At 53.6% G+C, this 27480-nt stretch overlaps 10 protein-coding genes across 10 annotated transcripts; 8 read left to right on the top strand and 2 right to left on the bottom strand.

Annotated features, from left to right (window-relative positions):
* Nucleotides 1-696: 696 nt before the first annotated feature.
* On the top strand, nucleotides 697-2418 carry NECHADRAFT_50080 (uncharacterized protein; the record flags this gene model as incomplete). The annotated part of the gene is made up of 2 exons (XM_003040037.1): nucleotides 697-906; nucleotides 955-2418. The coding sequence occupies 2 exons, from the start codon at nucleotides 697-699 to the stop codon at nucleotides 2416-2418; spliced, it is 1674 nt and encodes a 557-aa protein (XP_003040083.1).
* A 929-nt stretch (nucleotides 2419-3347) lies between these two features.
* NECHADRAFT_50185 (uncharacterized protein) lies at nucleotides 3348-6709 on the top strand (the record flags this gene model as incomplete). Its single annotated transcript, XM_003040036.1, has 5 exons — nucleotides 3348-3634; nucleotides 3688-4997; nucleotides 5462-5561; nucleotides 5834-5960; nucleotides 6116-6709. 5 exons carry the CDS (start codon nucleotides 3348-3350, stop codon nucleotides 6707-6709), a joined length of 2418 nt encoding a protein of 805 aa, XP_003040082.1.
* Nucleotides 6710-7435: 726 nt separating this feature from the next.
* On the top strand, nucleotides 7436-8478 carry NECHADRAFT_72308 (uncharacterized protein). The gene is made up of 2 exons (XM_003040035.1): nucleotides 7436-7563; nucleotides 7615-8478. Exons 1-2 carry the CDS (start codon nucleotides 7446-7448, stop codon nucleotides 8388-8390), a joined length of 894 nt encoding a protein of 297 aa, XP_003040081.1. The 5' UTR covers nucleotides 7436-7445; the 3' UTR covers nucleotides 8391-8478.
* Nucleotides 8479-8520: 42 nt separating this feature from the next.
* On the bottom strand, nucleotides 8521-10098 carry NECHADRAFT_72306 (uncharacterized protein; the record flags this gene model as incomplete). The annotated part of the gene is made up of 3 exons (XM_003039828.1): nucleotides 8521-8893; nucleotides 8943-9769; nucleotides 9820-10098. The coding sequence occupies 3 exons, from the start codon at nucleotides 10096-10098 to the stop codon at nucleotides 8767-8769; spliced, it is 1233 nt and encodes a 410-aa protein (XP_003039874.1). The 3' UTR covers nucleotides 8521-8766.
* A 1185-nt stretch (nucleotides 10099-11283) lies between these two features.
* NECHADRAFT_72303 (uncharacterized protein) lies at nucleotides 11284-13899 on the top strand (the record flags this gene model as incomplete). Its single annotated transcript, XM_003040034.1, has 1 exon — nucleotides 11284-13899. One exon carries the CDS (start codon nucleotides 11284-11286, stop codon nucleotides 13771-13773), a length of 2490 nt encoding a protein of 829 aa, XP_003040080.1. The 3' UTR covers nucleotides 13774-13899.
* A 261-nt stretch (nucleotides 13900-14160) lies between these two features.
* On the bottom strand, nucleotides 14161-15360 carry NECHADRAFT_50384 (mitochondrial 54S ribosomal protein YmL3; the record flags this gene model as incomplete). Its single annotated transcript, XM_003039827.1, has 2 exons — nucleotides 14161-15156; nucleotides 15205-15360. The coding sequence occupies 2 exons, from the start codon at nucleotides 15358-15360 to the stop codon at nucleotides 14161-14163; spliced, it is 1152 nt and encodes a 383-aa protein (XP_003039873.1).
* Nucleotides 15361-15665: 305 nt separating this feature from the next.
* NECHADRAFT_102864 (uncharacterized protein) lies at nucleotides 15666-16230 on the top strand. Its single transcript, XM_003040033.1, has 4 exons — nucleotides 15666-15715; nucleotides 15768-15787; nucleotides 15845-16027; nucleotides 16100-16230. Exons 1-4 carry the CDS (start codon nucleotides 15713-15715, stop codon nucleotides 16161-16163), a joined length of 270 nt encoding a protein of 89 aa, XP_003040079.1. The 5' UTR covers nucleotides 15666-15712; the 3' UTR covers nucleotides 16164-16230.
* A 2492-nt stretch (nucleotides 16231-18722) lies between these two features.
* On the top strand, nucleotides 18723-20485 carry NECHADRAFT_85748 (uncharacterized protein; the record flags this gene model as incomplete). Its single annotated transcript, XM_003040032.1, has 2 exons — nucleotides 18723-18786; nucleotides 18876-20485. The coding sequence occupies 2 exons, from the start codon at nucleotides 18723-18725 to the stop codon at nucleotides 20483-20485; spliced, it is 1674 nt and encodes a 557-aa protein (XP_003040078.1).
* Nucleotides 20486-22272: 1787 nt separating this feature from the next.
* On the top strand, nucleotides 22273-23028 carry NECHADRAFT_123230 (uncharacterized protein). Its single transcript, XM_003040031.1, has one exon. It carries the CDS (start codon nucleotides 22323-22325, stop codon nucleotides 22761-22763), a length of 441 nt encoding a protein of 146 aa, XP_003040077.1. The 5' UTR covers nucleotides 22273-22322; the 3' UTR covers nucleotides 22764-23028.
* A 751-nt stretch (nucleotides 23029-23779) lies between these two features.
* Nucleotides 23780-27249, top strand: NECHADRAFT_85746 (uncharacterized protein; the record flags this gene model as incomplete). Its single annotated transcript, XM_003040030.1, has 6 exons — nucleotides 23780-23891; nucleotides 23950-24068; nucleotides 24121-24843; nucleotides 24895-26274; nucleotides 26325-26521; nucleotides 26571-27249. The coding sequence occupies 6 exons, from the start codon at nucleotides 23780-23782 to the stop codon at nucleotides 27247-27249; spliced, it is 3210 nt and encodes a 1069-aa protein (XP_003040076.1).
* Nucleotides 27250-27480: the final 231 nt, after the last annotated feature.

The raw sequence follows: 27480 nt of genomic DNA, 5'->3' as shown, positions 1-27480 counted from the left end.
CGGTGGGCGGCGCTAGCATCGTCGCCGATGTCCAAGAGGGACGTCTTCTAAGCGCCGACTGGCCCGGCGTGACAGCCGACCCCGGTCCGTCACCTGCGCCGTGTGGTTCGCCGTCGCTCAACCTCGTCCACTCGATCTGCCCTGGCGGCCCTCCTTGACGTCCGTCATGGCCGGGACCATCTAATCCTAATCCTCCCTCTGCTTCGAGATGGATGCATTGCCTTCCAGAGGATTGGGGTGTGTGGGTGTGTGTGGACCTGGAGAGAGAGAGAGAGATCTCGTTCTCGTCGCGGACCGGCCGTCCCTCCTCCTCTTCTTCCTCTCGTGGCTGGTCCGTTGCTTTTCCCTCTTCATCTGCCGGGTCCCTTGTCCTCTTATGCAGCTTTCCCGTCGTGCTTCTGTCCTATCCCATTCCTCTCCTTCTCCTTCGCCTCCTCTGCCAGGTTTCTACTCTATTCAATTCACCCCCTCCACTTCTGCACATTCGCTGCGTGCACCGATACGAAGTACCGCACATGCATATCAGTGCAATATATATGTATTAAGCATCTTTCTTCCTCATCCCCTCTCACTGCCTCGTCGAATAGCGCACAGCCGCTTCACCCACTCGCTCGCTTCCCTCAGCTGCCCTATAACCAGCCCTCGCCTCCCTCTCGCCATCCTCGGTATGACGTGAGAGCCTCGCAGCAAAGCAGCATGACAGTAGCCGGAACTAGTCACGGCGGCGCTGAAGAAGCCGCATGGTCGTCTTCCTCGTGGCTCTCGTCCTTGCCCCTCTGCTGCGCACCGCTGGCCACTTGCTCCGACAAGAGGCCGCGTCGTAGTAAGTTTCCGTCTACTTGCACTTCCAATACCGCCGTTGCTTGGGCTTCAGATTCTTCTTCTACTTTGATGAACATGCCCGGCGTCACCTTGAGCGACGAACAGTTGCTGATGGGCCAAGTCGATGAGAAGCATTCACACCCAGTCATCTACGACCAACCACTCTACCACCCACGCCCTGTGGCCGTTCCCATGGGTTCATCTCATCGCAATGTGCTGGAAAAGTACCCCAGAGAATCTGTTGCTCCCAGGAGGAAAAGATTCTGGTCTCTATCTTCAGGTACTTCTGGTACTTCAACAACCTCGCGCCGGCCGCCCATTTCAGCACCTCAAGACTTTCGACATATTTATTCAGCCTCTCCCAAGATCCCGGACGTCCCTGAGCCTACGCCATCAAGGGCCTCCAACTTGAGGCCTGCAAAGCAGCTTCCGCACCGCCCATATCGACCTCTGGAGTTGAGCCTCTATGAGCCAGAGAACCGGGTCTCGCCTATTCTACCTCACTTTGATGCGCCTCCCTTTGTTCCTACGTTTCCTTCGGAAGTGTCTTCTGGATGCATGTCGGATCGGTCAGAATGGCAGTCAGATGGAGGGAATCGCCCGGTTGAGCACCAAAAGAGCTTCTCCGACTCACCCATGTCTTTCCACTTCCCCCGTAGGCAGGCTCTAGAGAGTTCGCCCTCTACCTCTCAGGACGATGAGATCCCACCCTTGATCCCTCCTAGGGCCCGAAGCCGTCCTCGCGCATTCACTTCGCCAGACTCATCGCCAGGTGGATCGCCAAACGTGGAAAAGATTAAGGAACGGGTGGCGAGTGCCATGCTCGAGGTTGAGAAGCTCCAAAAGCAGATCGACGACGTTATCGAGAGGCAGAGCCTCTACACGCCCAGCCGGCCGTCAACGCCTCACTCCACGGCCCGTACGATGCCTGGTATGAATCCTGCGTTTTGGCTTTCTTCCGACCGTCTTTCGCTGACTGGCGTAGAACTGGAGCCTATGCCCTCGATTCCTGCTCTGCCTCCAGCTGCTCCGTCTTTTGCTGAGAGACTCACTTCTGATATTCCCCGCCCTCATACAGCCCCCATCAGAACTCCCCCTACCACTCCTCCTAACAGAGTCCCTGCCAACCCTCCTCGCCGAGCGAGGACTCCCGGCGCATCATCTACTCCTACGAGCACTCCCCCTCGTGCTAAGAGGGCTGATGTTCCTCTACCTCCCCCTCTACCTCTTGTCCTCAGACCTCCCCTGAGGAAGAAAAAATCGTTTTCCCGGGTATCGAGCTGGCTCTTCCCCGGGTCGCAGCACAGCCGGAACCTGAGCTTCGACTCTGTCACCAACGCACCCCGTCCCATCAAGGGCAACGAGGGCTTCTACCAAGTCTCGCTGGGCGAGACTTCAGGCCGTCGACGGAGCACAGACTCTGCCGACACGGTCAGCACCTGGGAGTCTGACGAAGAAGGCCGGACTGTTCCCACGACCTGCTCTCTGGGCAGCACGCCTGCGGTTTCGCAGGACGAACCACTCATTTCACGGTTTGCCACGTTTGGCAGAGGCGACGCCCGACCCAACCGGACGAGCGTCGGGGTCGCCATTTGAAGGAGATATGCTTGGATGTGTTCACTGACTGCCTGATACCCCGTTTACTTCTTTCCTTTGTCATGTTCTTTTGTGCATATTCGACGATGATACCACCTGTACCATATCAAGTCGCGGCTAGCAAGACTACGCTGGCGACGGTTTTGGATCTACTTACTCTGTGGAACGGATTCTGGGCTTAGAGCTGGGTTTAACGGATTCATGGGATGGGATGGTAATGAATTGGGCGGCAGGTTTGCTCGAAAATTGGTCATGTTTCGCTGGATGAAGCGAAGACCTGCTCTGATGAGAGGAGGCAGGAGTTTTAGTTGGGATTAAGACTGCCTAGAGCAGCTTTTTAAACATGAGTCGCCTAGTGCGATCTATTATTTCAAAATTTTGTCGACTCACATGAAGTGAAGTTGAATGAGTGAAGAGAAGATGTATGAGTGAATCATGCATGCGTGACCAAGACATTGCGTGGTGCAGGGTATTTACAAGCCAAGCGATGAATGCGTCCATCACTCAAAGTTCAAGCTAATTGAATCCCCTCGATTGATCAACCTTCATAGAGATATCGGACATATTCTTCAATTGACTTTTTTTAAGTATAAAATCAAAACAACGGCACAAGACGTCCTTGTACACTCAACTGATGTGCAGGGTGCTTAAAGTGGCTGACAAAGTGCCTCATTCGTCAACCAACCACGTGGTCCACCTCAAGGCCATGTCTTCAACGTCAAACATTCAGGGATAGCCGAGCAGCTCGTTCATCTCATTCACCACCAGCCCCGCAACCTGACTCGATGGAATCATCCCTTGACAATCACATTGACGCGCGCGACTCTACAGCATCTTTTACTGAAATACAATCAGCCAGAGCTGCTGAGCTGATGGGTCTCGCCAGTGGGAGCTAGCATATCCCTGTCACGATTACCGAATCACTGGAGATGGTGCATCTTGGGCGGCGCGCCGGCGAAGAGGAAGACGCGCCTCCCATCGCGGATCACCGGGACGAGGACAACGACGACATGTCTGATTCTGACCCCGAGAGGGGACGCCTGCTTCATGATGACGACGATGATGGTGTTGATACTGAGAGCCGCTCGGACGCTGAGCGGCTTGAGAGCTGGCATGATGAGCACCGACGTCGTGAGACGAGACGATGGAGCTACCTCGTCATGGTCATCAGCACCATCGCATTGATCACAGTTCTCGGCTTTTGGGTCCAGAATGGGTGAGTTATATGAGTTGATGCTCATGTTCAAGTCAAGCTGACACGTCTGATAGAACCCGACCGGCTGGGTGTGAGTATGACGGGAGCTGTAATGACATCTCTCGGCTCTGGGGACAGTACTCTGCATACTTCTCAATCCCGTCCGAGCTTGATGTTTCAACCCCAGACGACTGTGATGTGACGTTTGCCCTCGTCTTGTCCCGTCATGGAGCCAGATACCCGACGGACAGCAAGTCTGCAGCATACAACGCGACTATTGCCCGCATTCAAAAGTCTGCCACTATGTATGGCAAGAACTACAAGTGGCTCAAGGAATACACCTACAGCCTGGGTGCTGAAGACCTGACTGAGTTTGGCCAGCAACAGATGGTCGACTCTGGCAGGGCCTTTTATGAGCGGTACATGAGTCTCGCTGAGAAGACGGAGCCTTTTGTCCGGGCATCAGGCTCGGATCGGGTCATCATGTCGTCTTACAACTTTACACAGGGATTTTACGCATCGCGAGGAGAGTCTGGAGGTGATTATACTCAGGATGTTCTTATCATCCCTGAAGAACCTGGCATCAACAACACCATGTCGCATGGATCGTGTGCTTCATTCGAAAGCGATAGAGTTCCTAAAGACGCAGACGAAAAGGCCGAAGTTGCATGGGGAGCGAGATTCCTCCCCGAGATTCGAAACAGGTTGAATCACCATCTACCAGGAGTCAACCTGACGCTGGAGGAAACCATCTACATGATGGACATGTGTCCGTTCCACGCGGCCAACACTCCCGACGGTGCTGGTCACTCGAGGTTCTGCGACCTCTTCACCAAGGCAGACTGGCGAAGTTACGACTACTACATGACTCTGAGCAAGTTCTACAAGTTTGGCAATGGCGATGCCATGGGGCCGACACAAGGTGTTGGATATGTCAACGAACTCATCTCACGCTTGACAGGACAGCCTGTTGACGACCACACCACGACCAACAGCACATTGGACTCATCACCAAAGACGTTCCCTCTTGACCGGGCCCTATACGCAGATTTTAGCCACGACAACAGCATGGTCTCCATCTTCTCGGCACTGGGGTTGTACAACTCAACTGCCCTGCTGCCAAAGGACCACATTGTGCCCGCGATCAAGGCACATGGCTACTCATCGACATGGGTAGTCCCCTTTGGAGCCAGAATGTACGTCGAGAAGCTCGAGTGCGGCGCCAGCAGGAATGAAAAGAGGGACGAGTACGTACGAGTGCTTGTCAACGACCGAGTGATGTCGCTAGAGACCTGCGGAGGCGACGAGTACGGGCTCTGCAGACTAGAAGACTTTGTGGAGAGCCTCTCGTTTGCCGCCTCGGGAGGAAACTGGGATCGATGCGGTGGATAAAGGTTAGAAAGACAGGGATTAGATGGATATCAATTATTTGCACGAATTGAATTGAATTGAATTGAATTGGCGAGGCTGGTGGTGTCCGAGATGGACCGAAATAGAAACCAGACGGATGCAAGGGAGTAATAGAGGAATACGGGATTGCTTTGAAGGAATGCTGGCGGAATGATTTTGATGGCATGCATTTGAGAATTGGTACAGACATGAACGATTGCTTTGCTCACTTGATAAATGAAGCTATCGCATCCAACAGGTGAATGTAACCATGAAAGATAACTAGATATGCTTACCATCAGAGATGAAGCTGACGAGTCCGTGCATCCGCATCCCTCCCTGCAAGCCCAGATCTCTGACCTCGTCCCAGCGGAGCCGGGGACCTGGAGCATGCGCTAGCGGGACTCCACTGATGCTAAATTCAGCGCTGAGCATCAGCGCCAAGCCCACTGTAATCAGGTCTGTCTGTCAGCGGGCTTGAAGCTTGTATCCCCCCTCCCCTCCATTCAAAGTCCGAGAGTTTCGTAATTGATGCGAGCAGAGTTGAAGCTTTTCCCGAGTAAGCACCGCCACCCTCACTCATCCCATCCAACAACATAACAAACACACAGAAATTCGGCAGCCTGGCGGAAGACGAGGCGCCCTTTTTTCTCCCTTTCTTTGAACAGCTCATCGCCTTGTTAACTCGCCCTTTTTACGACGCTGGTAATCGTCAAGGATTCAGCTGCGCCTTTCGATTACCGACTGTGCTTCCCAATCACGCGACCGAACACGAGGTGGAAATCAACAGCTTCTACTCACCCCCCGAAAGCTTCCAGAGCCGGGTTGAAGCTATCGCCGCTCGTCGGACAAGATGGTGTCGACGGCTGGAGGCATCGTAATTGCCATCTTTGTGCTGCTTATTGCAGCTGCTGTCGGATGGGTCGTCTTTACACAGCTGCGCGCCCGCAGACTTGGGGTATGTTTGATTGTTCTTTTCTGCGATAACCACTCGATTTCTCCATTCTTCTCTGTCCGGCGATTGTATCTCCAGCTATGCGCGCCTCGCCGCGACATCGCTGCTGGTCCTCGCAAAGCATTTACCCAATTCATCATGCTGACCTCATCCTCTAGCTTCCTCCCCCGAGCCTCAAGTCATACTTACCATGGCATAAAGAGGAAAGTCCGTATGGGCCGCCGCGGCCTGCGCCCGGCGGCATCGTCGGCTGGTTCAACGACCAGGTCCGCAAGTTCAAGAACCGCAACAACCGGTCCGCCGCCGGCGCCTACGAGCAGAACATCGGCGGCGGTGCGCCCCGCGGACGTCGTGGGTTCGGACCCCTCGATCCCGACGAGGCCTGGGATTCGCGCGTCGGCCATGAAGCGGATGCGTACGGATACTACGAGGAGGATATTGGCGGTCGGAACCGGGATACCGGGTACGGCGGAAGCAGTGGTGGAGGCTACAACATGAACCTCGCGGCTACGCCGGGGCTTTCGGGAGGACGATTCGACGAGGAGGAGGACCGAGGCCGAAGAGCGAGCAGGAGCCCTGCGTCCGGACCTGGTGGGCGAAACCCCTTTGACGACGATGCTGGCTCGAGCCTGCGAGGAGTCAGCCCGCGACCGATCGACACGGGTGTTCCGTCGGCGAAGCCTAAGAACAGGAGCGGTAGCGCAGACAGCAGCCCGACAGAGCGGAGGTCTGTGTTTAGGGAGGAGGTGTAACCCGTCTGGTGTTGATGACTGGGTGAGGCGAAGCTGCCATCTCGACGGAGCTATGCTCGCCTGCTGTGGGATTACGAGGAGACGCAAAAAGCTACATGGGGATATTATGAGTCTTGTCGATTTCCTCCTGTCTTTTTTCACTCACGTTGTTAGGTCACTTTTTCTTGTTTTTACTGGTCTGGGGAACCTGCGGTTCGAGCATGACTGTGTGCCGGTCTGGGTATCGCTGGGCGGAACTCTGATATATCATGACTATCTTCCTTCTTCCTGTCACCGTGTCCTTCCGAGATGCGAACTGTTTTTTTCTGTCATGGATATTGGGGGAAATACTATAGTGTAACTTTGCAAAATCAACGGCGTTTTATGATGAAAGGACCATCTGTGGATTCCACTTTCTGTGGGGGGTTTGAAGATTTCCTTGGTCAACAGTCCAATGGTAGGAGAGCAAGGGGTCAACGTGCTCCTTGTTCCCTGTCTGACAGTTCAGTTCTTATCAATGGCTAAATGTGACAATCCCTCTTTGCGGCAGTTTAATAGTACTCCCGGCTGCGGAACCTCCGGACGGAGCTTGTTCCGGCCCGGCACCCCGGACCTTTTCGGCCCCTCCTTACGTCGCCGAGCTTTGCCCCACCAAAACTTGTTGCCCCTCCATAAATCACTCCTCCACCGCGACATCATCATCATCTTCGTCAGCAACTGACCACCTTTTGGTATTTTTGTTCAATTGACCTACACAATGGCGGATCTCGATCTCAAAGCTGTTCATGATGAGATGGTCTCGGTCGCTTACGAGGCCGGCGTCATGATCTTGGCTGCTAACCCTGCTGAGCTCGACACGGACACCAAGCTCAACTGTATGAAATACACAAACCTCTAGTACATCTTCACAACTGATCTCTTGCTAGCTGTCGATATCGTCACCGAAGCCGACAAGGGTGTCGAAAAGATGGTCTCTGCTCGTCTCTCCTCCGCCTTCCCCTCCATATCCTTCATGGGCGAAGAGACCTACAAGCCCGGCATGAGACTCGGTCCCGAACCGACTTTTGTCGTCGATCCGATCGATGGAACCACAAACTTTGTCCACTCATTCCCCGCAGCCTGCATCTCCCTTGGTCTCGCTGTTGACCGCCAACCCGCCGTTGGCGTCATCTACAACCCCTGGCAAGACACCCTCTACACGGCCATCAAGGGTCAAGGAGCTTTTCTCACACGGGGTCGCTCCTCAGAGCCTCAGCGTCTTCCTCTCGCGCGAACCCCAAGACCAATTGAGGGCCTGGGAAGTTCGCTCGTCGGTGTTGAATGGGGTTCTACCCGCGACGGACCCAACTTTGACCTCAAGGTCGAGACCTTCCGACGACTGGCCGGCAGCAAGGAGACAGGTGGAGCGATGGTACACTCGCTGCGATCTCTGGGCTCTGCGGCGCTCAACCTCGCCGCTGTGGCAGCGGGACAGCTGGACCTGTACTGGGAAGGTGGATGCTGGGCTTGGGACGTGTGCGCCGGATGGTGTCTGCTGAACGAGGCCGGCGGTCGCATGGTGCATGGAAACCCGGGTGAGTGGGATGTAGAGCTCGAGTCGCGCGTGTACCTCGCCGTGAGAGGGGCCCCAAGTGGTCAGAAGGAGCTTATTGAGGAGTTCTGGGGTGTTCTCAACGGTGGCAAGCTGGATTACTCCGTTTGAGCGAGAGGAGATATAGAAATGCGATACTTGCGTAGAATGGAATCTTGGATAGAAAAAAGCCAAATGAATAATGAATGACGAATATGTCACCTGAATAGCCTCACTCGATTTCAAGTGCACACACGGTTGTAGCCATAATCAATTGTCATGAGGAAATTATGAGCCATTGATCAGATGACGGCACGCATAATAAAGCAAGCACCTCGTTGCTCCGGAAAAAGAAACCCATAATACAGTTGTAGTGGATCGATCAGTCCCCTTCCCTTGTTTCATCCCGTGTGAATCCCCTTTTTTAAATGTGTTGTGTTGTGTGTTGGTATCGGAAACTGTCACGCAGTTTTGTTGTTTGTATCCTTCTCCCCGCGACCATCACCATTTAAGCGGCTTCGGCCTTGACGTCAACCTTCTTGGCGACAGGCTCCCCGGCGGGAGCATCATCTTCCCGAGCTCGCTTGCCGTTGGTGTTGGAATCGTCGGCGGTAGATTGGATGCGAGGCATGGTGCTGTGAGCATGTTAGCATCTTGTCGTGATGTTAGGAACATGGGACTTACTCGTTGCCATTGTGCTTAACCTCCTCGCGCTGATCCCGACCACGGCCACCGTCCCGGCCTCGGTCACCATCACGACCACCCCGGCCACGACCACGACCACGGCCGCCACGGCCACCACCTCGTCGGTCCCGGAAGCCGTTCTTCTGGTCGTTCTCACGTCGCTTCTTCCAGTCGTCCTGGTCACGATCCCGGAAGTTGTTTCCACCACGGCCACGGCCTCGTCCACCCTTATTACCGGACTCGCGACCTTCGTAGAACTTGCGGGGGTTGCTAGCATTGGGCTCAATCTTTCCCTGTCGGATGAGATCGTTCTTCTCGTCGCAGTAAGCGCGCTTGCTCATGATCTTGAGGTCATGCTCCTTCCACTTGGGCGAGGGCTCGAGCTTGATGAACTTGTTGGCCTCCTCCTCGTCGGCAAAGGTGACAAAGACGGAGCCCTTGAAGAGGTTCTCGTTTGTGCGTCGGAGCTTGAGACCCTTGACCTCGCCGAACTGGGCAAAGAAGGTCTCAAGGTCGAACTGGGTGTTGGGAGTCTCATCGCCGAAGCCCTTGACGTAGACTGTGGCGGCCTCGACCTTGGCCTTGGAGGTGTTCATGGGCTTGTAGGGGTACTTGCGCTTGACCTCCTCCTCACCCTCTTCGCCCGAGAGCTCGAGGAACTTGCTCTCCTTGATGGCGTCAACGACGGCGCTGTAAGGCTGGAAAGTGCGCATGCGCTTGAAGGAGTGGATAGTCTTGAGCTTCATGGGCTTGTTCTCGGCTCCACCGCACGACTCCCACATAAACTTGTCCTGGGGGAAATTCCAGTCGCCAAAGTAGAATTCGACCTGGGAGTTGTCAATAAGAGCGCAATTCAAAGCGCAGTGTCTGTCTTTACCTGCTTGCGGATGGCATCATGATCATCCGTCACCTCGCGGGTGCTGGGGTCAAACTTGCGGTTGTTGCGGTGGTTCTCGTGATCGATCTTGGCAGTGGTCTTGAGGATGTTGGTGGACTTGGACTCCTCAGGCTTCTTCTCGGACGCTTCCTCAGCCTTCACCTCGGGCTTCTCTTCAGTCTTCTCCTCGGTCTTCTCGACAGGCTTCCCCTCAGTAGGCTGGGCAGGAGTAGCCTCGGGGACAGCCTCGACGGGCTTGGGGACTTCAGCGTCGCTCATGTTGACGGCGCGATCGAATATGGGAAATCAATAGAGATATGCGATCGCGTAATTGGAATCTGTACGACCCGAGGATTGCGAAAAGATGATATGGAGGAGAAAAATCTAGAGGCAGAGGCGAGGTGAGACGAGTCGCGACAGAAAAGAGGTGGCGGGGTACGATGAAAAAGAGTCACCGGTGTGCGGTGTAAGCCACAAACGGGTGCCTAAAGTGGAAGTTTTGCTCAATAGGTTAAAAACTTACAAAAAGGGCAAACAAAGAATGTCTTTGTGTTTGCAGACTTAAAAATTTCCCAAGTTGGAATTGAGGTGAGGACATGGGAAAAAACGCGAGAGATTCTGCCGGCGCTCGAGAAAAAAACTGCATCAAATTCAAAGGTCGACTAGCTCTTGCGATTTCACCGCCCGCCGCATCTGGCGCTTGCCGCACGGCACGCACGCGCATTTCACCCCCCACCGTCGCCGTGAAACCCCACTTTCTTGCCGCTCCAGGTGCCTTGGCGCTAGATCTCAACTTTTGAGAAGCAATGTTCCAGGGGGCTCGGCCACTAAAGTCCAGTGAGAGTCCAGGGCCTTGAGCGGACTGCCCGAGTTTCCCATGTCGCAGTGGATGGGCTTGGAGATCCATGGCACATGGAAATTGATGGGATGGGAAATGGCTAGAGGAAAGGATCTACGGTATGGAATGCCATTGGATCTCTTCATCTGCTAGAATCTCCTCATAAACGAGTCGACAACACTTCCATCTTGATCAAACATCAGTGGGACGATGCGGAACTGCCCGACGTGCCTGTGACCCAGGGAATGATAGGGCAGTACTTGCCGGATGCAGCAGTTGTGCTGCCACCTGAGGTCCCCTCCTAATTCCGTCCCTCTTCGCCCCTCTTCCCACTTTTGCTAGACGCGACTCTGAATGACATCAACGGATCCGGCTGAGTTGGCTGCCTGAGCCGCTCTCAACAAGTTGCGCAACCTCGGGTCATTGCAAACTCTTATCACCCGATCTCAACTCTCTCTGTCACACTCGAGATCTTCTTCTAGATTCAATCTCTCTTTAAACTTGATTTACGACCTGTCTCGTCTAGCGACAATGCTCTGAGTTTTGGCTGGCAGCCACAAAACGCATGCGCCCAGTCAAACTATGATAAAACCAACCGCCAGAAACACCAATTGCTCCCTGAAACAATGAGACATTACAGAGCCTCCTTGAAGAGTCTGACTAGACTCCCCTCGAGGCTTCACACTCGTGCCCCTCGAAGGAGGATCTCCCGCTTGCCGATCCTCCCGCATCGACAGCACCGCCACCTCTTCACGTCCTCATCCAAGCGCGATGCCAAGCAGGACCAACAACGATCTACGTTGCCCGTTGCAGTAATCACCGGCGGACTTTTCATCTGGTGGCTTTACCCTTCTGACGATTTTGCACAGCTTTCAAGCAAGAAGGGGAAGGGCGGGCAACACCAGGAGCACCAAGAGCAGCACCAGCAACAGGACACCCAGAAGAAGCCAGATGACGCCTCCGAGCAAGAAGAAGATCAGCCTGCCTGGGCCAACTTTGCCCGTCGCTTCGAGGCCTTTTGTACCATAAACGATGTCGAGTTTTCAAACTTTTCCGACAAGATTGTCAACTACTTACTCCCAGAGTGGTCTAGAATGATACCTGGATATGTTCGGAAGCTTCAGCGCGAATTGTCCATGTCACCAGGCTCTCTCGCCGATGAGATTTGGCAAGACGCACATGATCCTTTGGTCAATCCTGAGATCCGGTACTCTGCCGAGGTTCGCGTTTCATCCGAACTTTGCGACGAAGAAAAGGCCTATCTGGCGAGACGAAAGCGAGTCGCCCAGATAGGCTTGGCAAGATACCTTGGACTCGAGGAAGATGAGGTTCACCCCGACGATGTTCCAACCATTGCCGTGTGCGGCTCCGGCGGAGGTTTGAGAGCGCTCATTGCTGGAACTGGCTCAATACTGGCAACTGAAGAAGATGGCTTGCTTGACTGTGTGACCTACACCTCTGGTGTGAGTGGTTCATGCTGGCTTCAGGCAATCAGTCTTACTTCTTTCAACAAGGGAAGCGTTAGCAACCTTTTGGAACACCTCAAGGCCAGGGCATCAACTCACATTGCCTATCCTCCAGTGGCTTTCCAATCTCTCGCCTCGATGCCAACCAACAAGTCCCTTCTCAGCGGAATGGTAGAGAAACTCAAGGGTGACCCGAAGGCTGATTTTGGTCTCGTCGATGTGTACGGTGTCTTGCTAGCTGCGAGATATCTGGTGCCCAAGGGAGATCTCGGAGTTAACGACCGCGACCTCAAACTCTCCAACCAGCGTCAGTACATTCAGTATGGGCAGCTTCCTATGCCCATTTACACCGCTGTGCGTCACGAGATACCAGACCTGCCGCCATCTACGTCGCAAAACCCTATTGAATCTGAAATAGCCAAGGAAGAGGCCAAGAAGGAGGCCTGGTTCCAATGGTTCGAGATCACTCCGTATGAGTTCTTCTGTGAGGAATTCGGAGCCGGAATCCCCACCTGGGCTCTTGGTCGCAAGTTCAACGAGGGCAAGGATGTCCCTCCCGAGCATGGCTTCCACCTCCCCGAGATTCGATTGTCTCTCTTGATGGGAGTCTTTGGTAGTGCGTTCTGCGCCACGCTCAGTCACTACTATCGAGAAATCAAGCCTTTGCTTCAGGGCTTGACCGGATTTGGAACCATTGACGAACTTATCACTACTCGTGATGACGACTTGGTCAAGGTTCACCCCATTGACCCAGCGAGGATACCCAACTTTGCCTACGGCATGCATGGCAAACTTGAAAAGACCACTCCTACCAGCATCTACAACAATGAGTACATCCAGCTCATGGACGCTGGAATGTCCAACAACCTGCCCATCTACCCCCTGCTCCGACCTGGCCGCGACGTTGACGTTGTCATCGCATTCGATGCCTCAGCCGACATCAAGACGGACAACTGGCTCTCCGTTGCAGATGGATATGCCCGCCAACGTGGTATCAAGGGTTGGCCTGTGGGAATTGGCTGGCCAAAGGAAGGGGTGAATACCTCTCAAGTTGCTAAGGAGCTCGACGATGCTCAGGCCAAGTCTGCCTATGAGGCAGAGGCCAAGCTTCAAGAAGCCAAGCAGGAGCAGAAGGAACTCCGCAGGGAAGCCCATGAAGAAGGAAAGGCTGTCATGGCTGAGAATGAAAAGACCAAATTTGAGCCTGGAGACCAAGAGTCTGGTGACCTGGGATACTGCACTGTCTGGGTTGGGTCCAACCAGGAACGCAGCTCCGAGCCGCCTCCTCCATCCAAGGCCATCTCGGGCCCGACATCGTGGAAGCTCATGGAGCCCGATGCAGGCATCACCGTCGTCTACATGCCCCTCCTCTCCAACGAGAAGGTGCCCGGTATTTCCCCTGGGTCTACCGACTTCCTGAGCACCTGGAACTTCATCTATACCCCTGACCAGATTGACAGCGTCGTCAAGCTGGCACGGGCAAACTACGACGAGGGCAAGCAGCAGGTCCGAGACACCGTTCGAGCAGTTTATCAGCGCAAGAAGAAGCTCCGCGAGGAAGCAGAGAAATCTCAGCGCCAGGACAGGTATAGAGCTCTCATGCGAAGAGGTGAGGGAGTCCGACTAGGCCAGGGGGATCATTTCAGTTGAGATGGGAGTAGAGAATTCAACATTCCATGACAGAGTGACAGTTGAGGACATGGATACATATGTAATATACCCGAGACGGAAGCAGAACAGAGCACAGCAGTGCGTAAATGTAAATCTTTGATTTTGACTCGCCATTTCTCGAGGAGTTTTGTCATTGTTCTACATTGTATCTTACATTGACATTTCCCATCCCGATCCTCTGGGGACCTTGTGCTCCCATGCATTTTTATACACGGCCCAAAGAGCTTTTGGGCCAAGAATTTGTTTGTGTTGTCATCTCATTATCCGCACATACAGGCGGACGCCATGCATCCATCACCGACATCCCTGTCATGAATACGTAAGGTATGTATATATCCAACGCGGAGGGCACTCCACTTCTCAAGCTTAGATGATCTCTCCGATATCAATGTGAGGTGCCTTCCAGGGCTTGGCGCCCTCCTCGAGCATGTCGCTCGGTACCCGCACCTTGTTGCTGGGGCTGTACAGGTACCACGCCTTGAGGGCGTTCATTGAGGCGTTCCATCTGGCGATGTCAAGGCTGGGGCCTGAGCCCTCACCGAGCTTCTCAGGGCCACTGTAGACACCGACGACGAAGACGGGGGTTCGTGAGAGACGACCTGTCTCACTTTCAAGGCGGGCGATGGGGGCCTCGAAGCCCTCTCGTGCGCAGAGCATGGCGAGCTCACGTGTGGGCAGCTGGAATTGGAACATGGAGGAGACGTCAACGTCCCGGGAGAGGATGTGGGACTTGACAAAGTCGCGGGTGGCATCACGGCCGCAGTGGGTGTAGATGGCGCCGACAACGGCCTGGACAAACGAGGCATATGCCTCGTGCTGGTAGTATTTGTAGCCCTCCTCGCCCGTCTTGGGCATGGCCACCATGTCTCCGAACTCATCGTCGAGCACCACTCGGCTGCTAATGCCGCGACGTTCCACATATCGATCCGTGATATCAGAATTGGCGCGGACGTAGCCCCATCGAGTCTGCAGACCCGACGCCTCCGGCTTCCACTGCAGCAGGCCTGGGTCGACCTCTTCACCAGGTGCGGCGGCGGCCTCGACACCCCAGCGGCGGGCTATTTGGTGGAGAGACTCCTTGCCGGCGTATGCCCGCAGGGCCTCGTAGAGGAGGGACATGGGCAGACGAGGCCACTTGCACACCAGATACTCGAGGACATGGTAGTTGATGAATGTGCTTCCGAGGAAGGCGAGGTTGGAGTTGTTGAAGCTGGGGTTCTTGTCGGCGGAGGGGACGACGAGGGCCCGGGCGAGAGTCTCCAAGGGGATCTTGCTGGAGAGGGATAACCGGGCATGGAGGGCCGCGAGCTTTGCGGACTCTGCGGCGCGCTGAGGGGCAGGAGAGGGGAGGGATGTGCGCGCCTGGGGGTCAATGGGGATGTCGTCGATGATATCGTGCGATGCGGCAACCGAGGAGGCCTGACGTCTAGTCGTAGTGGTCGTGGGTGTCGTTGTCGTCAAGGCCGAGAGGACGAAGGGTTGCCTCGCCGCCGGTCTCGCCATGGCGGCGCCGGAGCGGGCACGCAGCAATTGGCCGCCCCATTGATCGAGCCGTACCCGCTTCATCGAGCCAGAAGAATTCCCTCTGTCCCAGAATTCCCAATTCCCGGCGTTTGTAGGTTTGGTCGGATCTGTGGTTTGTCGCGGAGAGCGGTCGAAGGGCCGGGAGCGTGGGCGTCGAACTTCCGAAAAACTTCTGCGGGCACCAAAGCCTCGACTGGAGTCGTGTGAGCGTGGGTTCAGCCGGGGGTGTGGTGCTCCGGAATAACTTCCGGCCCGGGTGAGTCTCGCCTGGGCGGGCCGCGGGCCAGCCTTGACGGGACCTCATCTGTCGAACCGGGACCTCACGACAACCAATCCAACGTCGCAATTGCGCTCTCTAACCCTTTTCTCAACGTTCATTGTCAATTGATTCAAGATGGTATGTAAACTCCTCATCTAGACCGGTGATATGGCGCTGACAATTAATCCAGGGCGGCGGCGGAAAAGTCCCGTAAGTTGACTGAACGACGACACCGAGATCGAGCGATTCTGACCCCATTCCCAACAGCTACCCCAAGCACGTCTGGTCCCCGGCCGGTGGTTGGTACGCGCAGCCTTCCAACTGGCGAGGCAACACTATAATTGCCGGCGTCGTCATGGCCGGCATCGTCGCCGTGACCTGGAAGTTCAGCGCCGAGCGAGAAACCTGGGCGCACAGGCCCGAGCCCGGACAGTGGTACGCCAGCCGACGGTATGTTTCGAACCCCTTCACGGCTCGATCGACGAGCTTTTACTCTCAAGGATACTGACGTGATGGGTGTAGCTGGTCGAAGCAGCTGGTTCAATGGGACAAGGAGGATGCGGAGAAGGCGGAAAAGAGCTCTTAGAGGCCGGATATAAAGATACTGTGTATAAATTCCCGCGGCAGATGAATAACCTCATGTTTTGAAAGAGAAGCTCTTGTGTTGTGGTTCTTCTGTGATGTTTCCCTGAATTACGACAGTTAGTCATGGCTGACTGACAATCTCGCTTGTAGAGCCTCCGGCTGGGCTTGACTAACTGAACAAATGCCATTGAACAGTCAATATCCTTGCTGGATCTCATCTTAGACTACGAATCACTCCGTTTTGAGGCCAACTGCTCGTAGAATCGCTTTTCTGTCACCGAGTTGATGGGCAAATCAGAGCATCTCTAAATGTGCTTATAGTGGCGCGTATAGCCGTCTCATTTCCGCGACGATTGCTTTGGCATTGGCACACAATTTGCCCTGAGCTCTTCACGTTCATCTCGAGTATTGAGATTGAGATGCACTTTCTCCTTTACTGACTTGACTACAAGAGTTGGGGCTGATATCCATTTCTGCAGATGTTGGCTTTGAAGTATGGTACAATGCCTCACTACTTACACTTCTGCAGCCCTCCCTCGAAATCAAGTGCCGAGATGCAAACAGCGCTCCTTGCACAAGTACTCACAAAGTGTGTTTCAATGTAACCCTCATGAGAATCTCAGCAACCATCCGCTTGTAAGGGAAATAGATTTGCAAGGCAGATTCAAGGCATAGTTGGCGGCTGTAGTGATGCTAAGATTGTGAATTGGAGAATTAGCCACTTTCACGGAACGTGTTTTCTGTGCTCATCTTGAACTAAGGATCTATTGTCTTTATGGTGTACGGCGTATTATCAGGCATAGCCTACCAGTGTTGGATGACATCCACAACCATCCATTTGTAACTTGAGGAAATCTACGAACAAGCCCCCAAGCCACTTGAACAACAAACAGCCTTACATATGAAATGATTATTGGACAGCCTTATGGGAGATGGTCACTGCAGGAAGTATACTCTTGTTTCTGACGTAGTGGATTTAGATACTGATCAGTCAAGTGAGGAACAGAACAAGATGGAGGGCAACTCTGGCTTGTTATAGCGCCATCTAGATTGGATTCAAATTGATTCTATGGACAATGACCAAACAACCCATTAATGTACTGATGTCTAAACTTTGAACGCGAATACTGAGTAGAGTCCTTGCTGCGTCATCTGGATATCCTAGACACCCTCGGAAGTTGTAACTCTGATTGCCCAACTCCCAACTGTTACACCAAACTGAAATCCAGCCCGACTATCTAATGCACCTCGCGATAACGGGAAGCCATAGCCTTGTGCATGTTCCGGCATAGCCCATCTTGCGCGCCCAGGTAGAGTGCCTTAGGCACTGCATATGCCCGATAATCACTCATTCATGCAGAGCCTTGCACATGACACCGAAGAAACTAGCAGAGGTCGGCTGTGAATCATTGGGCCGTGAGGCTCCTTTCAAGACAAATCATGGTGGGGGGGCAGTGCAGAGCAACCACAGTGAACCACTTGGACGAACCAGGACAGGTACAAGTCTCAGGGTCCAGGGGTACTTTGTCGAGGCAAGGATTAAGCTGTCCTCCCCCACTTTGTCCCGCTGCCACTGAGGTACTACCGGCCCCCCAAGCTCGGTACACCAGCTGGCAGTAGGCGAACTGTGTGGTAGACGGCACCCGACGGCATCAATCTAGAACCCGTTTGCTCCGCCGTCATGGATTCGTAGAAGCTGCCTCGTTGGTTGCTTACTGAAGCGAGGTTTTATGTGCAATTCCCCCCTCTCTTCACCTCAAACTAAACACCTGCAGTATTTGCAGGGCTGTTGTCTTGTTGACCGTGGCCTCACTTCGTTTGCTCTACTTTGAAGGTCCATGCGCGGGGAAACCTCAGGCTCGTCGTCATCTCTAAAACGAAACGAGGCTCCGATCTTCCTCCGGCATCCATTGTCTTCCAAACAACTTGATCACCAAATACCTAAAAGCTTGATACCACCTATCATTTCGTTTCTCTCTCTCCTCCTACAAAAGTATTGGGATCTTCCTCCATCTCTACACACCTTGCACATCCTGCAGCACCTCTTGTTGTGTCTGCGGGAATCCATGTCCTAGCTTTAGCCTGTCTTAGCTCATCTGGGTCTTGGGGCAGCACATCACTCACTGGCACCTTTACCTGCTTGGGTCGCCTCCTCGCCACCGCTCTAACATCACCGTTTCCAACCTTACGTCGACTACACCTCAACGCTCTGGCAGCCCTCTCTGGACTGGAAATCGCATCTTTTAATACCCTTTCTTACTCACCTATATCACCTTCTTAATTCCTCGATACTACTTTCCCCGCCTTATGAACCGATACCCTTTCTCCGACCTGCGTTACTAATCCCCGACGCTTCTCAACCATCGACTTACGCAAGACCTATTGCGACTGCTCTCACCACGCCCAGCTTCCATCCATTTTGGTACTCGATTCGCAACTTCATCTTTCAGTCTGGCTTCTCGCGCTTTTCGCCTCGCCGGCCTTGCTGTCGGCCTTGGTTTGAGTGCCTTGACTGCGTACCAACGCAGCCAAGCGCAGATGTCTTCGCAAGGCGACCACCATGGCCATCTCGATGCAACCGCAGGCCGCGAGGTTGTATTCTGCCACGCCTGCTCCAACGAGTGGTATCGTGACGAGCACGGCTTGACGTGTCCGGAATGTCATGGGGAGATCACCGAGATTGTATGCTTCCCGTCCTTGCTGCACTGTCCAGACTGCTCACTGAATGCCCAGATCGATCCCGAGAACGATCCTCGCGACCTTGAACACCGCTCTTCCGCCTCTACATCGCCTGAAATTGGCCCCTATCGATACCACGATGACGACTCCGATCCGGAAGAGGGCAATATCGATGAACACCTCGGACCGCACGGCTTTGCCTTTCGGCGCAGTGTTCGGGATGGTACGGACCAGCACCACCATAACCCTGCAGTCGATCCAGTTTTCGAGCGTTTCCTCGACATGATTCAAGGGTTTGCTCCCTCTCGAAGACCTGGTGGGCCCGGTGGCTCATTTCCTTCAAGTCCCGGTGAACGACCTGGTGATCATGACCCCTTTGCACCCCGCATACACCGGACAACATTTACTTCTGGGCCCTTTGGGGGCGGCACAACATCTGTGACCATTGTGTCAGGACCGATCCACGGATCACGAGGCGGTCCCATGCCAGGCGCCGACCCATTCCAAGCGTACGCAGAACCCCCTCCAAGTCGCCCCCAGGGACCAAACGGCCTACGGGTCATGGCTGTCACCATGGCATTAGGAGCTAACCAACGTGCCAGGCTCTTCTCAAATATGATGCGTGATATTGGGCCACCGGGTGAAGTCAACCAAGGAGGCGATGAGGGGCCTGGGGGAGGACCACCTCCTGGATTCGCTCGAAGCCTGCACGACATTCTAAGCCTACTCAACCCCGCAAATGCTATGGCTGGCGATGCTGTCTACTCTCAAGAGGCTCTGGATCGGATCATTACCGGACTGATGGAGGCAAACCCTCAGTCAAATGCCGCCCCGCCAGCCACAGAAGAAGCTCTCAGGAACTTGGAGCGGAAACCAGTGAATAAGGAAATGCTGGGAACCGAGGGAAAGGCAGAATGTACCATCTGCATTGATGAGATGAAGGAGGGTGACATGGCTACATTCCTGCCATGTAAGCATTGGTTCCACGAGGATTGCGTTGTTCTATGGTTGAAGGAGCACAACACTTGTCCGATTTGCCGTACTCCGATCGAAAAGAATAATCGCAGCGGCAACAACAATAACGCAAGCAACAACAACAACAATAGTGGCAACAATAGCAGTAACCGACCTCAGGGACCGCCATCGGGACAGAGCTCAGGTCGGCCGAGTCCATTTGGATCCTCCCCTGGATTTGGAGGAGGTTCGGGTTGGTTTTCTGGAGGCTCACCCGGCTGGGGAGGATCCGCTGAGAATGCTGGTGGTCCCCCGACAAGGCCTGTTCGATACTCACGCCCTCCAAGCCAGAGTCAAAGTCGTCTCAACGAGGCTTTACGGAACATCTCGTCGATGCAACGAGAGCGGGAGCGTGATCGTGACCGAGATCGTGACCGGGGAACATCATCCGGATTCAGTTACGATACTTCTCGTATGCAGAGGCGTAGCTCGCACTCTCCCACGAGCCCCCGAGCGACGGCTCCTGGTGAGCATGGAGCACGGATGAGGCAGAGAAGTCCTTCAGAGAGTAGTCGGCGGACGGAAGATTCGGATCAACGGCGGCAAGGCCACGGGCCCATAAGCTGGCTCCGTGATCGGTTCGGCAGCGGCTCCGGTAATGGGTCGTCGCGCGACGGAAGACGACAGTAGGGCTATGAATCGCCCTTCCGTTTAGGAATTGCTCTGGATGCGATTCCAGATGAACTAATTTTTCGCATTCTCTGGTTGACGGGGATTCGGGGCAGTACAACACCCGATGAGGGTAGTCGTTGAGACTCGGCACTTCAGTGCCACGTTCCTAGACGGCTCGGCCACGAGGCTTGGGACTTTTGGAGAGGGGCCTGAAGAAAGAGAACAGACCCCCTGTTGGTTTTATGTATGGGATAGAGAATTATGTTAGAGGGTCGACAGGACAGGAACAGGGAGCGGATAGGCTTGGAAGTGAGCCGTGAGCGGCATTGGTGGTGGGTTGAATGAATGAGTCAAGATTAGGGATACCCACATTGAAACGAAGATTGCCATTGTCCTGATTCTTGACATGAATGTCCATGATTAGTATATGCCAGAGTATAGTGTGAAACCCAGGATGGTGAACAAATGCTGTCGGATATTGGCCCTTACCTTTCGTCTGGGTAAGCAGTAGACGTCTACAGATCTATACGAGTTACCCCTGGTTATCCATTCACACCTTTTAGCTGAAGAAGGTTAAGTGTGGCATCAAGCAACATGAGCTGTGCTTCCTGAAACGTGAGGTTAGCGCCCCTCGGTACGTCGTATGAAGCCAGGGGACACTCGTTGGAGATATTCATGAAAATACGAACTTCTGTATGAAGCCTTTCAAACTCAAACCGGTTATACTAACACGGACCTGTTCAGGCGCTGGTGGAACCCCCTGATGGCTTGTGCGTGAGAAGCAGACTCCGAATTAAGCCATCAAATTGAACGGGATTTGCAAGAAGGAGACCGCAAGAGATAACCGGTGATTCCCAGGTTGAAAAGAGGTTTGCTTTTATGTGGACACTTGTTTTTCATTGACAATGGCTGTGAATGCGCTTCAGGAAGCGAGAATACGGAAACTGAGTTGTGAGTTGAGATGGGGAAGAGGGAACAAGGAAGCACCGGAAATTAAAGAGAAAAGACTTTGACTAGAGACAGTTGTTTACAAAAATAAACCATAGTCACAATTGCGAATGTGATCGTATTCCAGTTATCGAATGCTTACCAGTCGAGAGCTGGCCAACAACAGCGGCAACTTGTGGAGCATCATCCTTCACGACTCCATCTCGGGAGATGAGGAAGTTGTCGATTCGCAAGGCTGATTCGGCAACAAGTGCCGTGCTTCGTCTCGTCCCTTGCACCCAACAGCACATGCAAGTTGAAGCCTTGTCTGTGATATCAATGCGTTTTGTTTCAAGCGGGCTGGTGGACCCGGGTCTCAGTTGGGATGGATCCCTCGGATGGTTTAGATCTCAACGGCACGAGTCAGTGGATGAGGGTCTCAGATGCAATTTCCCCTGTTGGATGCATGGGATTTCGTATAACAAGATTGGGCCTTTTTGACGACGGGGACTTTGTTGGGATGAATGCTATATCCGAACGAGCCTCCTTATTCGCGGCGCCGTCTAGTTAGTCTAGACGGAAACCCACTCACTTGTTTCTGTCTAATCTTGGGCCTTGTCGGATTCGATGAGGCTAGTCCGTATGCCGCTTCACGACTTGCCCTTTCGTATCGTTCTTGAGGACTCGGACACTTTGCGGGATCCATTTCGGTTCCACACCACCGCAGGGCTAGTCCTGTCGGTAGTCCTTCTGAGGCGTTGTTTGACAGCTTCCGCACAGCGGGAGAGGCGCACCGGACTCTTGTCAAAAGGAGACGACGGGTATAAGAGTAGGCCGGGACAGCTGTAGAATTCTAGAGTTTGTCTTTCAACGAGCAAATCCAACTCCTTACACTCTTTCCAAGCTCGACTCTTACACTCTTTTCACAATGGTTTCTTCAAAGACTTTCTTCGTCACTCTGGCTGCCCTGGCCATGTCTGGAGTCCAGGCCAGCCCTTGCTACCCCTACCCTCCCAACAAGAGCAGCTCGACTGAGGTTTCGACCACGGCCACGCTCACTTCTGGCGTTTCTACCGTTGCCACAACCAGCACGACTGCTGAGGGTTCTACCAGCACCACCGAGGCCAAGGTTACTACCACCTTGTCTACTAGCACCACATCCGCTGCTGAGACTACTACCACTGCTGTCGAAACCACAACTACTGCCGCCGAGACCACGACTACGGCTGAGAGCTCCAAGGCCACGACTACTTCGACCCAGCCAAGCTCTCCTCCCTACCAGCCTCCTACTCCTTACAACCCTCCCTCTCCCTACAACCCCCCTTCTTCCCCTTACAACCCTCCCAGCTATGAGTCTCCCAACTACTAAGATGGGAGTGCATAAACTGTCGTGGGGTGGAGTTGGAGTTGATACACATTGGGGAAACGGACCCAGTTTAATATTTCATTCTTTGGTTGGTCAGTGTTTGAAGAACGGACTTTTTTGACAAAATGTCAAACTCCGGCGGCGGCGGTCGGAGCACAGAAGAGACGAAAGCCGATGGGGAATAATTGTGGAAGAGTGGAAGAATGTCTGTAAGAAGAGAGATCGGCACTTATTGCAAATACATGATTGGCTGTAATTGCCCGCTCGGATAGATTCTTGACACCGCCACACATGAAGAGGATGCACGCCTCGGCTCCGGCCCCGGACTGTGGCGCCGTTGGTCGGGGGACCCATGTGTCCCGCCTCCCCGCCCGCGCGAAAAATGGGACATGCCGAGGCATTGCGAACAGCGAGACAGCGAACAATCTTGAACGCGACGTCGATCATTGGCCAGGGGGACTTGCCGTCTGTGGCTCTGCTGCAAGACGGATGTAACGGCGGTGATGCAGGCAGGCAGGCAGGCAGTAACTGCTGCGGCTACGGTAGTTCCTGATACAATAACCTCCGTGTCCGGTCGGGATTCGCGAGACGAAAGATGGCGGCGCATTGCGTCGCCTTGGCTTCTTGGTGGTCCAAATCCGTCCTTTGTATGACGCAAAGTGAAGTAGGCGGAAAGTATAAAGGAGGATCCGTCAAGGAGCTCGGTTATGTTGATCCTTACGCAGGTCAGATAAAGGTCAATTAGCCTGGTAATATCAATTGTCTTCTCTCTTATTGATTCTCTCATCCATCCTCTATTTAAACGGTTATTTCTCGTGGTATTCTTTCCTTTCGACAGGACTCAGGGTACTCTTTCTAGATTCGTTCACATCTTCAGCTACACGCGGCGAACCTTGAATAAGTGGGAAAGGACGCCGACGAAGCACCTTCTCTCCGCACTTTCGCGGTGTTTCATGTGATCACCGCCAAAAACCTCGTCGTCACCCCATCTTCATCGCTCTTCACCTCAAATCGTCACCATGGCCGAGTCTGTTCCTATTCCGGAACCCCCTGGGTATCCCCTCATTGGAAACTTGGGCGAGTTCACCACCAGCCCGTTGGCTGACTTGAAACGCCTGGCCGATACCTATGGTATGCTTATAATTACTCCCAGGGAATTGGTTCAATAACTAAAAACTCACCCCTCAAGGCCCCATCTTCAGACTACGCCTACCTGGCAAGTCTCCCATCTTTGCAGCAAACAATGCCTTTGTGAACGAGCTCTGTGACGAAAAGAGATTCCAGAAGACGCTCAAGTCTGTCCTGGGTGTGAGTAGACTTAATCTTGACACCATAACTCCCATTAACACGATGCAAATAGACTGTTCGAGAAGGTGTTCATGATGGCCTCTTTACGGCTTACAATGATGAGCCAAACTGGGGCAAGGCGCATCGAATTCTGCTCCCCGCCTTTGGACCTCTCTCCATCCGCAGCATGTTTGACGAGATGCATGATATAGCTACCCAGATGTGCATGAAGTTTGCTCGCCACGGTCCTCAAACTCCCATCAACGCCTCGGATGATTTTACCCGTCTCGCCCTTGACACTCTTGCCCTTTGCTCCATGGGCTTTCGCTTCAATTCATATTACCGCGAGGAGCTGCACCCATTCATTCAGGCTATGGGAGACTTCCTTACCGAGTCCGGTGTGAGAAACAGACGCCCGACCTTTGCCCCCAACTTTCTCTACCGTGCAGCAAATGAAAAGTTCCTTGCCGACATCAAGGTCATGAAGGACCTGGCCGCTGAAGTTGTGGCCAACCGGAAGGAGAGGCCTAACGATCGAAAGGACCTGCTCACTGCCATGCTTGAGGGGGTTGACCCTCAGACTGGCGAGAAGCTCTCAGATGACAACATTGGCAATCAGCTCGTCACATTCCTGATTGCTGGCCACGAGACAACCTCAGGCACACTGGCATTCTCTTTTTATAACTTACTCAAGCACCCAGAGGCCTATGAGAAAGCACAGCAAGAAGTCGACCAAGTCATTGGCCGTGGTCCCATCACTGTTGAGCACCTCACCAAGCTCCCGTACCTTTCTGCTGTATGTTCCTCAAGGAGCTGTCTTCTTTGCGTCCTGCTAATTGTTTCTTAGATCCTAAGAGAAACTTTACGACTCAATTCCCCAATCCCCGGCTTTGGTGTAGAGGCCATTGAAGATACCTTCCTGGGAGGCAAGTACCTTGTTAAGAAGGGGGAAATCGTGTCTTGCATGCTATCTAAAGCCCATCTCGACCCTGTTGTCTACGGTGAAGATGCCGAGGCATTCCGCCCTGAGAGAATGCTGGACGAGAATTTCGAGAGGCTCCAAAAGGAGCATTCCAATTGCTGGAAGCCTTTCGGAAATGGCAAACGCGCCTGTATTGGAAGACCCTTCGCCTGGCAGGAGGCCCTTCTTGCCTTGGCAATGCTCTTGCAAAACTTCAACTTTACCATGGATGATTCCAACTACCAGCTCCAGATACAGGAGACGTTGACAATCAAGCCAAAGCACTTCAACATGCGAGCAACTCTTCGGTACGGCATGACTCCGACTGAACTCGAGCGTGTCTTGGCTGGCCGAGGCGCCGATAGCCATGCAACTTCGGGTACCAAGTCTTCTGCAGCTGCTGGTACAAAGGGGGCCGGCGGAAAGCCCATCTCAATCTACTATGGCTCCAACAGTGGCACTTGCGAAGCCCTTGCTCAACGATTGGCCTCGGATGCGCCAGGCCACGGCTTCGCTGCTAAGAACATTGGCCCTCTAGACGAGGCCAAACAGAACCTCCCTGAAGATCATCCAGTTGTCATTGTTACTGCGTCATATGAGGGCCAGCCCCCTTCCAACGCTGCCCATTTCATCAACTGGATGGAACGGCTGAATGGACAGGAGATGGAAAAGGTTTCCTACGCCGTTTTCGCATGCGGCCACCATGACTGGGTTGAAACGTTCCACCGAATCCCCAAGCTCGTGGATGCAACTCTGGAGAAGAGGGGTGGAACTCGCCTTGTCCCTATGGGCAGTGCTGATGCCGCAGTTAGCGACATGTTCAGTGACTTTGAGGCATGGGAAGACGAAACCCTCTGGCCTGCCTTGAAGGAGAAGTATGGCGGTGATGGTGGTGATAGTCAAGCTGGCTCACAGCGAGGCTTGCTAGTGGAACTGTCAACTCCGAGAAAAACGAGACTTCGACAAGACGTCGAAGAAGCCTTGGTGGTTTCGGAGAAAACACTTACCGCGTCGGGGCCTCCCAAGAAGAACATTGAGATCCAGCTCCCCACGGGTATGACATACAAGGCCGGTGATTATCTAGCTATCTTACCCCTGAACCCCAAAACCACTGTCGGACGCGTCTTTCGCCGATTCAAGCTCGCTTGGGATGTCTTCCTCAAAATTCACTCAGAGGGACCAACCACTCTCCCAACGGATACAGAAATCTCTGCGTACGACGTCTTCAGTGCCTATGTGGAGTTATCACAGCCGGCAACCAAGAGGGTAAGGGATGTCCAAGCCTGGCCATGGATATTTGCTGACATGATGAATAGAACATCCTTGCCTTGGTAGAAGCCACCGAAGACAAGGCCGTTATTGAGGAGCTCGAAAAGCTTACCGGGGATGCATACGCTGAGGAAATTTCGGCCAAGAAGGTGTCGGTCCTTGATCTCCTCGAGAAGTACCCGGCCGTCGCCCTCCCTATCAGCTCATATCTTGGCATGTTGCCTCCCATGAGGGTCCGTCAATAGTAAGTCAACATTCTCTCTCCTCTTGAAGGACTTGACTAACTCATCCAGCTCTATCTCGTCTTCTCCGCTTGCAAACTCTTCCAAGCTCACACTTACGTATTCTCTGCTCGACGAACCATCGCTTTCTGGCCAGGGTCGCCATGTCGGTGTTGCGACACACTTCTTGTCGTCACTTTCTGCTGGAGAGAAGCTTCACGTCTCGGTTCGTCCTTCAGTTGCAGCTTTCCATCTCCCAAGTGATGCCGAAAACACGCCGCTCATCTGCATTGCGGCTGGTACTGGCCTCGCACCGTTCCGTGGTTTTGTGCAGGAGCGGGCTGCTATGCTTGCTGCTGGACGAAACCTCGCACCGGCCATGCTCTTCTTTGGTTGCCGTAACCCCGATATCGACGATATCTATGCTGATGAATTCGATCGCTGGGAGAAGATGGGGGCGGTTTCGGTACGACGGGCCTATTCCCGAGCGACGGACAAGTCAGAGGGATGCAAGTACGTGCAGGACAGGCTGTATCACGACCGCGCCGATGTGTTCAAGTTGTGGGATCAGGGCGCCAAGGTTTATATCTGCGGAAGCCGAGAGGTTGGCAAGGCAGTGGAAGCTGTCTGCGTCCGTCTCGTGGTGGAGTGGTCAGAGGAGCACATGGAGTGTACTTCAACAGAAGAAAAGGCACGGGAATGGTTTGAGAAGCATCGCAATGAGCGATTCGCCACGGATGTATTTGATTGAATGGTTATGACTGGGTATGATAGGTTGGAGTGGAGGGTTTAACGGAGTTGTGGTTGCTGGATAAAGAATGCCATGTTCGAGGTTAGAAGAACTATGCCGGGTTCGTTCCGAAGCGCTATCTATTACTTCCTCAGAGCGCCCCATCCTGTTCTCCGACATCGAGTTGGATCATTGCTCATGACAAGCTTGATGTCCACGGTGACCATGCACAACCAGTTGTGCAACTGAGAC

This window comes from Fusarium vanettenii, assembly GCF_000151355.1.
Source record: "Fusarium vanettenii 77-13-4 chromosome 10 genomic scaffold NECHAsca_82_chr10_2_0, whole genome shotgun sequence".
Taxonomy (NCBI): Eukaryota; Fungi; Ascomycota; class Sordariomycetes; order Hypocreales; family Nectriaceae; genus Fusarium; species Fusarium vanettenii.
This window is presented reverse-complemented; position numbering and strand designations above follow the sequence as displayed.